This window comes from Dicentrarchus labrax, unplaced genomic scaffold (genome assembly GCF_905237075.1).
Source record: "Dicentrarchus labrax unplaced genomic scaffold, dlabrax2021, whole genome shotgun sequence".
Classification (NCBI taxonomy): domain Eukaryota; kingdom Metazoa; phylum Chordata; class Actinopteri; family Moronidae; genus Dicentrarchus; species Dicentrarchus labrax.
Window position 1 is genome coordinate 10,051,218 of NW_026136722.1, and position 10,072 is coordinate 10,061,289.

The 10,072-nt window shown below is 40.0% G+C and overlaps 1 protein-coding gene across 2 annotated transcripts; it reads right to left on the reverse strand.

Moving 5' to 3' along the window:
• Positions 1 to 1,366: 1,366 nt before the first annotated feature.
• fscn2a (fascin actin-bundling protein 2a, retinal) lies at positions 1,367 to 9,602 on the reverse strand. 2 transcript variants are annotated; one of them, XM_051387104.1, is made up of 5 exons: positions 8,516 to 9,602; positions 4,988 to 5,144; positions 4,771 to 4,892; positions 4,495 to 4,662; positions 1,367 to 4,366 (listed from the first exon to the last, which is right to left on the reverse strand). In XM_051387104.1, the coding sequence occupies exons 1-5, from the start codon at positions 9,336 to 9,338 to the stop codon at positions 4,161 to 4,163; spliced, it is 1,476 nt and encodes a 491-aa protein (XP_051243064.1). In that variant the 5' UTR covers positions 9,339 to 9,602; the 3' UTR covers positions 1,367 to 4,160. The 2 variants fall into 2 exon arrangements, with proteins under 2 accessions (XP_051243064.1, XP_051243063.1); XM_051387103.1 differs by having other exon boundaries at positions 4,495 to 4,892.
• Between the last annotated feature and the right edge of the window lie 470 nt (positions 9,603 to 10,072).

Below are 10,072 nucleotides of genomic sequence, written 5' to 3' on the forward strand. Positions count from 1 at the left end.
TTCTTTTCACATTTTTCCAATATAAGGAAAATTCATTCATTCATTTCTCTGAGCCTGGTATTTCGAGCATAAGGTAAGAAATTGTAGCTCTGTCTCAACCTGTCCTCTGTCACACTGGGAGCAGAGTCTCTCCTCCTGTTAGCCAGCTCTGTTTATGGCGCTCACCTTTGTGAAAATGGTAAAACATTGTAGATATATTGGTATTGAGAGCTAGAGAGAGCTAATGTAATTTTACTGAGCAAACCTGAAGAAGCTACAGGCGAAACCCATTGTTCGATAATGAAGTCATAGCAAAGTAATTTCAGTGTGCGCTGGTTAATTCTGACCTTCACTAAAGAGTGATCCTGTTTTGCGTGCGTTTCTTTTTGCCATGGTATCAAGTATTATTTATACTAGTATTTTATCAAAGTTTTACATTCTGATATTGTGAAAACCTTACCGGCAACACAGAACTTGTTGTTTAGAAAGAACAATCAAATGTAATTTCTGGCCAATTTTAACAGCACTTATGCATCTAAGGGATAATAATTTCCTTTGCACATGCATTTTACTGCATCCAACTCCATGTCTCATGTAAAAACAGTTTCTGGTTGATTGTGGACAGTCAGTGTGTAGACATCAGACAAGAAGACATGCATAGATAAATGTTTTTAACATGGGTGACAATGAGAAATTGTGGCATCACCAATTTCAGTATTTTTCACCACTTGGATTTCTTTGGATGCTAAATGACATATTTATAAGACTAAAAGAGTTGAGAGAGTTTCTGCTGCAATTTGTGTAGGGTCATGTTTTACAGACCTAATGGTAAATGGGTTGCATGTATGTAGCACCTTTCTAGTTTTCTGTCAATTAAGTAACTGAGCTGAAAACATCAGCAAATAATCACAAAAGTATTACACAGCTTTTACTACCACCAGGCCTGCACAAATAAGAAACTGTGAAATTCACAAAGCACCTGCAAAGGATGAAATGTACCCTCTGCTACGCTGGTGCTTTTTGCATGTATTTAAATAAGTTAATATGCATACATTGGGCTCAAAATTGCCCCCTCTCTATGCAAATGAGCCTCATCGCAAAAAAAAATTTCAAATTCACGAATGTCACGCTCAGACTTTCCAGTGATATAGCAACATTGATTGTAGCCAGGTGGGAAAAATAGAACACGAGAGTACATTATATGCGCACAGATGGCACAGACAGCACAGTACCTGATATTCACCATGAGGGAATGAAACTAATTCAACAAAACCTACTGCTGGGAGAAACAGAGTCCAGTACATGAGGGAGAGCACACAGTTAAAGCTCCCAGTCACTCTATTTGTGAGACATCCCACCAATAGAAAGAATGAAAGCACAGGGGAAGTTAAATCAAAATAGTTATTTTATGATTTGAGTAAGTTCTCTTTCAAATCAAACACCCTAAGATACAGGTGGAAAGTTCTGTTCTTGCAACTGCACTTATAATCTTTTTTGACTTAAACATAGCTTAATAATGTCATGTGATATGCAACTTCAGTCCACTTGAACAAATATTACTGAAAACACAACAGAAAATTGCAAATGAACATTAACAAATCATCTGCAAATTGCACAACTTGTGAATTGTACATTAAAACTGGACAGATAGTGGTTTCTAGTGATGCACAATAGTGCCATTAGTGGCAGCAATTCTTTTTTCTTTCTCTGCTCCATTTGCATTATAATTTGGGGTTTAGTGTTTCTCTCAAGGAGACTTGACATGAGCGGAGACTCAGAAGTAGGAGCCAGGGTTACAACCACCAACCCTATTGTCTATTTGAACTACTGAATCACAAATTTCCTATTTTCATAGTTTTTATTGTCATCAACATTTTCAAAAATCATATCAGAAAACAAAGATAGTAAAACATCTATATATATTAAATACATTCTAAAATATGGCTGGAGGCTCTCTATAGAGCTGATACAGGATGTATAGGTTAACAAGCCTTTTATACCTTGCTTTCTAAAATGTTTCTCTGTTAACTGCAAAATGCACACATTACAAAACCATTGGTTTAGACATTACGCTTGAACTACTGCTGATTTTATTTCTCCACGGGAAATGACTGGCAAAAGTCTACACGATAAGTTGTATACAGGTTCAGGTACAGGTTCTCCTCTTTGCTGCACACCAACATCTGGGCCAATAAATTCTGGGAAGCTTGTGCCCTTAGGAATTTGATGGGTGTCAGGAGTCTGTAATCATTACAATGTTCCCCATTAAAGGGGCTGTGCTGCCTAAGGGTATACTAGAGGCTACTGATCACATTTTACAAAAGCACTGTTACTGCAGGTTACTTAGAGAAATACTCACAGCTCACATACACTGAAATGCAGTTGTTTCCTGTCACAGCCAGAGTTAGATGAGAAGATTTATATCAGTTTCAGTGGGACGTTCTTGGCCTTAGTGGCTCAATGACTGAAGGCAGAGGGAAGGCAGATAGCCCAGCTCTGTAACATGTTTTTTAACAACTCCAAAGCTGTCTGAAGGAGCAGTTTGCTGATACAATGGAGCTGGGTTCGACCAACAACAACTGGGCAAAGGGAGTGCACATAGCATGCATTTCACAAATGAAATTTATGGCATCCTCTTATCTCACTGTGGGAAAATAGTTGGAAAACAAGCATTATATTAAGATTTATATTTAAATGCATTTGCATGTTCATGATCTTTTACAGAACATCACTGTTGTAATGGCCTAATGAGTTTTCTTATTCTACTTACAAGTATTCCAGTGAGTAATCTGTTCAAATATATCTATATCTATATATATATCTAAATCCATTATATTTTCTAATCTTACCACCCAACTCTGAGCAAGAGAACAGGGTATAAAGGGATATAGAGTGCAGTATGGTTTAAGGCCCCTAGGCAGAACACCAGAGAAGCACTTTCTGAGTTAACACCTGGTACATTAAAAATGATGTATAGTCCGATCAAATGCTTTCAGTGTGCTCCCCCTTTGGTGTCTAGCGTGTCCCTGATATGGATATGACATTTCTGTTGATATTCTTTGTTCCTGAACATGTCTGATCTCTGTAACGCTATATGTGTTACACGTCTATGTCAAAAAATGTTTCATTGTTTGCAGTGATGCTGAACTAAGTCCTCTTTGGATATACATTGCTCAGCATTGCAGAGGTGCCTGAGACAGTGCAGTCTATATGCTCTGGTCCACTCCATTTGCTTCATATTGTGCTTTTATGGAAGCTGTGCATGGTCCATTACGATAAATGAAAACGCAGTTGGCACCAGCCGTTCATGTCTTATGAAAGACAATGGTGCATTACCTCAGTGCTTAGCATGACATCAGTGACTACAGAACATTTCAAAGTATTGAAATCAAGTATCGTAAACAAACATAGTGGGATTGTTTCAGAACTAAGATCCAGATAAACATAGTTGACTACATTCTAGTCATCTAAACCCAATTATGTTGTTTTTTTGTTTGTTTTTTTAAATAAACCAAAGGATGCAGCCGCACTGATCCATCATTGTCATTGTCTGTTTTTCATTGATTTGCAGTGAGAGTGTGTGAACGTTGTTGAAGACTTCACTGCCAGATTTGTATGTGTTTCGACAGAGAGACAAATTGGCAGAGATCTTTTCAGCTTTTGGAGCTATTTAGTCAATTTAGCCAGTGGAATTTGGCAGCAACAGAAGCCTTGTCTTGCTATTCATGGTCATGCTTACTAAGTAGGCAAAAAAGAAAACGGTGGGACTCTATTCAATTTCTCACTGTTCATTGACTGATCAGTGTGGCTGCCCTCAAAGATGTTTGGTTGTCACTGTGCCTATATTGAACTAAGCGTGTCTGAAAGAATAGGGACAGCCACTCTCTTAATCCGTATTTGTGAATTTCAACATTTTCTTACAGTATGTGTTGTTTGATGTTGGCATTCTCATTTGAAAGACAAAACAATTAACATTTAAAAGAAAAAACACACCTTCCTAGTGTTCACTTTTTCCCAATTAAAAAAAACAAAAGACAAAACATAGTATCGGGCACCTAGCAGCTAGTATAAAAACAGGCAGGAAAATGTTACCCGGTCAGTCCGCTTCATTTGACCCTGATATAAGCAGGTCCTCCACCCTGCCTTCTTGCTTCCTCTTTGAGGACCCTGATTGAAAGGGATCAGTACTCCCAAAGAGAAGATCCATCAACGCTTGTGCCATCGCCCATAAGCGTACCTCCCTGGTCTCCACGAAGGTATTTGCCATTGGACCCCTTGATGGCGACCCGTCCATGTTCCAGGAACTCAAGGAAAAAGTCCTCTGGCTTTTCTCCATCTGAGCACACTAGACCACTGCTAGAGACGTACCAGAACTTTCCATTCACGCCTGCAGAAGGATATCAGTGGAGTATACTTTAGTCATTTGTTTAAATTACCAGCCATTGCTATTAAAACAGGACACAGATATAATATTTTGCAGAAATGTTGTATGTTTTGCATATATAAAACACTGACTTTTTATATTGTAGGCGCCGTCATTGAAGATCAATGAGAAAATGTCATAGACAGATCGATTTGCATTCAGAGTGTTGGAGTTCTTGTGGTGACACACATAACCATTCTCTCCACTAAGGATCAGAATAGGGCGGTTGATGAGTTTCATCAGGAATAATTCATCATCACCTGCAATGAAGGAGAAATGCTGTTCATCTATTACGGGGCAACAAAGCTGTACCTGTGGTGTCATTTTCAAACAAACACTGAATCTGTGTCTTGCCTGAGAGTGCTTACCCACTGAATCACTGACTGCTGAGAGCTGCCCATTCTTCTTTGTACACACATACTTTCCATTACTTGCTTTGAGTGCCACCCTCTGTCCTCGCCACTCAATGTCAAACATTGTGTTGACCTCTCTGAGAAAAAAGACATGGATGAGCAGGTGGAGAGGTTCAGGTAAGAAGTATGCGAGAATATGGAATCCTCTTTTAAAGCTCTAAGAGCTACTTACACTTCGGTGGCAGTAGACTGGATCTCTCCGTGAGTCACTAGAGTCCAGTAAGATCCGCCATTGGTCCTGAACATAGACTTTTTGCTCTCCTTATCAATCTCCATCTGAAAGGTCTCCATGTCTGTCTCCACATCCTGATTGGCTGAAATACTCACTCCTAGTAACAAGGGAAGGAAAGACAGCCTTGTTAATTGCCTTTATTCAGTAGAAATTACAGATTACAATGTTGCATCCTCTTGAATGCCATTTGCCTCCTCCTGAATTGAATTTACTCTCTCAGGCATTGCCAAGGAGACTTGTATGCATAATACAGTAGTAATCCAACATTTAATTACATCCATCATACCTTGTCTGTTGTTGCACCACATAATACATTGTGCTACATAAATGACTCATCCTATGCTTCTGTCTCCTAATATAGGCAGCAGGGGTCAGATGCATAAATCTCTGCAGATTCCCAACTGAAAATATGTGCACGGTTCAAGGTTCTTCAAAACACCAGAACAGCTGTCATTAAGCACGATCTGTGCCTATTTATAGTGTCTGTGCCACTAATTGGATGATCAATGATTCATTTATAGCACTCATATTAAAAGAGACTTTAGAAAGTGCTTCAAAATTATGGACACATTTAAAAGATTATTATTAACATGGAATGTAAAATGGGAAAAGAAAAAATAAAATTCATCACTAATAATTCATTTAAAATCAAGTGTATAAATGTGGCTTTGATTTGACATTTTACAGAACGCTGTGTAGAAAAATAATAATACAATCTGTGAAATTAGCAAACTTGATTATTAAAACTGTAAAATTACGTCTCTCCGCTTGTATTTAGTCACCACCTTATCATATTACCCGCAGCTATGTATAGAAAAGTGTGGACACCTAGTATGAAGTATGCCTGAGGTGTGCAAATTCTCACTACACATTCTTCTTCATACCAGTTTATGTGAGGGACATGGCACGCATACATGTTGTTGTTTTTTTGCACATGTATCATATAAACATCTGGCCCAAGGTGTTGTTAGGTCACACCGCATTTTATTGGGCAGAGTAATGCCTTGATGCTATCAATATCATATATTCACATTAATCACACATACAAAAAAGCACATCACATCTTCCATTCCATTATTTTTTTCATCAAATTATTTTGGTTGCTTGATTTTGTGCAATTGGTTCTAGGTTCTAGCGACATACGTGTTAAAATTGTTACCCACTCAAGTGGAGGTGCCGCATACAAATCTATGTTGCTTCAGGGCTCCTGCTGTGCAGATGAGCCTCTAATTTGTGATCTTCAATAGTGCAAAAGTGCGAAAGCAATGGTAACTCTTTGCTGTTGCAGTTGTCAGTGTTCACCTTCATGGATTTATGGCATTAAATCATACTCATTATATCATGCTTACTGTAACTAACAAGATGGCAGTATGTGAAAAGAAGCCTGCAATTTCAGACAGACTGAGATTGGTAGCTTTTAATATATTGGAACCACGAAAACACTGCCATATCTATTTAACCTTTTGGGTTTATAGGGTGTGTAGAATGTTTCATACTCAATAAATAGATTTTGGGCAGAGGATGGCTTTAAACAATCTGCTTTTTGCCATCTACAAGCTGTGGATGTTCCTAAGACTTGCTTTATGAACCTTTGCTCTTAAGCAAATTTCATGTAATGATCTTGTGTGTAAGTAAAGGTAAAAACACCACAGAATAACATTCAAAATCTGCTTTTCTTTCTAGTTAGAAGGTTAATGTTCCATTCTCCAAAGCCGACTGCCTTACTTTCAGCCAATCTGGTGTTAATTCACATGTATTAGCATGGGTGTCTGGTGGGGCGTGTCAGGTGGTGGAGAATACACAGGCATAACTGTGTCTGCTGTAGTTCAAATTAGATGCCACAGAAATATCCTTCAACCTTTCTCTTAAGCCTGTTACAACCCTAATCCCCTACAGTCACCCCTCCACCCTTCCCGTTCATTCGCTTGCTGTAATTCCCTGAGTGGTGAAATGCAAATCTGCACTGCAGGGCCCTCTAAGCAGCTTTCAGTGCCTTGTTCCTTAAAAAACGTGGAACTGCCACAAGGCCAAACACTACAGTTAAAAATTTTATTATTTGCCCTATATTATGAGGCTAGAGTGGCAGGTTGTTTGAATATTGCCCACATAGGGATCTTTTTAATGCAGAATTTTATTCATGCATAAGAATAATGTAAAGATAGTTTGAGAACCTCATTCCTCAGATATGCTATAGTACTGCATGTCCATTGTAACTACTTAACAATAAAGATAAGGCTTATAATAACTATTGTTTTAATTTAACTTTAAAGCTTTAAAAAGCTGCAACAGAACACAGCTTTCTCTCCTGTCCTTTCACATTGTTTGTTTGAATAATTGTACAGGGCAGAGCAAATCACATCATGCAGGCTGACAAGAGACCTTGTAACTGATCTGTCGGGTAAGGCCTGGCTGTAGCTCTTTTTTGCTGCCATCTCATTGCCACACTGGGCGACGATAGACCCACATAATTTGGAAAACTTCACTCGAAGGATGATGGTAAAGAGCGAGTAGCTGCAAGGCTTAAAGTCCATTGATGGTAATTGACACCCATGAGGCCAAGATCTGCCCTAGAGTAATTTGCACGCTGCTTAATCTTCAATGGACACACAGTGGAAATGACAAAGCCCATTACCACAATTACCCCCACAGTATGGCTGTCAACCATTCTAGATCCAGAATGTAGACAGGAAAGACAGCGCTTTCTCTCATTAACTGATAAATGTAACCGATTAGTTTTTTGTTACGTCAACCCAGCAGTGGTACTGCTCCATTCAAATGCCATGTTCTCTACAGTGCTATGTTTCTTAGATATTTTTGCGTAGGCTAATGCTTTACACTTTGCAAACCTCAGTACCTAAACCAACCTAAAGAATCGTCTGAAAAAGGGTGTACACTTTTCAAAAATATAGTGCACGGCTCTCTAACCGATCAGAAAATGGTCTCACCTAGCCTCACATACTAACGCTGTGGTAAAGTGCACAAAGACTTATAGCAGCTGCTTGGTGATTGTAAAATCATAGTGGAGAAATGCTGTGTCATTTTGTCAAAAGTGATGATTTAACCATGGTGTTATATTCATAATCGCTTCTTCCTTTAAGCGTGAACTTAATGGAGCATCTGAAAGTTCTAGCTTCTAGCTACATTTAGCTTGCATGTTCGCCATATTGTTTTTGTGCCCATTTGTTACTACAACAACACTTTACCTTGCCTAATTTTGAATAGTCAAGTTTCTTGAAAATGTATTTGCAAACAATCAAATCTAATTATTTTCCCACAATGGTTTTCAACGATAAACGCTTTAAATTCACTTAGTGCTTAATACTGGATTGTGAACCTCATACTACAAGTGCAGCACTCCAACCCATTTTCTGTATGAAAATTATATTTATTTTGTAACTATCAAAACTTGCTTGCTTACCATTAGAAAAAGAGATGTGATTACACAAGACTGCATCACAGGCTGATTACCTTGCTTGACTGAGACAAATCTTTTATTGGCGGCTTGAAAAACTACTTGTGGATGACTCTCCTCAAGATCAAACAGCTCATCTTTTCCGGGCTTGGAGCATCGGCCAGATCGTAGCGTTCCTGTGGGACCCACTGGGGTCAGATATTTCCCATCACAGTCCTTAAAGGCCAGCTTGCCAGATTTCAGCTCCAGTGTGAAGCTAGTAGTATTGCTGTTCTCCTTCACCAGTTTGCCATCATTGCTGAGGAAACGGCTGTCACAGGTCTTCAGGCTGTACTTGCCATCCAGGTATACCAAGGTAACCAGGGAGTCCACTCCCCAGGGAATGTTGCTGTCCACTGAAATCTCTCCATCCGAAGCAGACAGATGGGCATAGCGCTTGCGTGCCACACTGAGCAGACTGGCCTGTGGGTGTAAAGCCAAATGGACAGCCCACAGCTCTTGTTCCCCAATGGCTTGGGCAAAGCAGGACAGGTAGTCAGCCGAGCCTCCAAAGTAACGCAGGTAAGGCTCTGATTGCAGTGCCCAGCGACCATCAGACTGGGGCACGATAAGGAAACGGCATTCAGGGTCAGGCTTCTCTGCCCCACATATGATCTTCCCATCTTTGTCAGAGGCCAGATAGCGTCCAAGGTGGCTGCGGAGGAACACTACTTGGCCATCTTGCTCGTCCTGCTCTAAGGTCCAGATCTGTTTCTTCTTCATGCTGATGCCCGAGGCGTTCACCTTGAAGCCGAATGCTTCAGCCGTCAGATAACGGTTTTCATAGTTGATGAGGCCAAACTGCAGCTTCAGGGCCCTGTTACCTCCGTTCGGGGGCATGCTTGAACAGGCCACACGTAGAGATTGCAAGTAAAGAGGTTTAGAACAAACAAGGGAAAGGGTAATGAGGGAAAGCAGGCATGAGACTGAAAAGCAAAAATAAAATGCTTGATTTCTCCTCTCTTCTGCCTCTCAAGCTGTAAATTAGCTCCACTGATCTCCCTTGATAGATTGTGTAGTGTTCCTTCCTTCTCCTGTCACTTTCTCTCTTTCCCCAGAGGGTTTGCACAGGCACTTGCTCTCTGTTTGTTAATGAGTTAGGATTAAAATCAGCAGGACACAGCACCTCAATCCAACAAGCCGCTGACGTCACATACCAGTGCACCAACCACAAACTTCCCCTCCTCCCTCTCCTTCTCCGGTAGCACAGATTCATTCTCTGTCTCTTCCATATTTTCCTTTCTCTCATCCCTCTCTTTTCTCCTCCACCCTTGTTTTCCTTCTCTGTAACTCACACTGACACACTCATTTGTCAACCTGACTCCCTATTGGTTGTTAGTATCAAATTTAGGTCCATAAACTAGTAGCCACGCCATCTAGCCCTAGGATTATCTTAGCTTTGATCTGCTGGCAAGCCACAGCCTAATTGGAAAATGTCCAAAAAGTAAAGGTGCTTTTGGTTGCTCCCCGCTGCTGCTCCTTCTCTTTTGCGTCCCTTTTCAAACTAATTGAGTTTTTCATGATTCAGTTTGTGTTAATATAAATACACTTTGAATAACATTTCTTAACCATGA

Bases quoted from the DNA above. Each gene is read 5' to 3' on its own strand.
- fscn2a (XM_051387103.1), bottom strand. From the start codon at position 9,338: ATGCCCCCGAACGGAGGTAACAGGGCCCTGAAGCTGCAGTTTGGCCTC. The intron at 5,145-8,515 runs GTAATCAGCCTG...CCTTGTTACTAG, and splicing joins ATTTGTCTCAGTCAAGCAAG to GAGTGAGTATTTCAGCCAAT. The intron at 4,893-4,987 runs GTAAGTAGCTCT...CTTTTTTCTCAG, and splicing joins CAGTCTACTGCCACCGAAGT to AGAGGTCAACACAATGTTTG.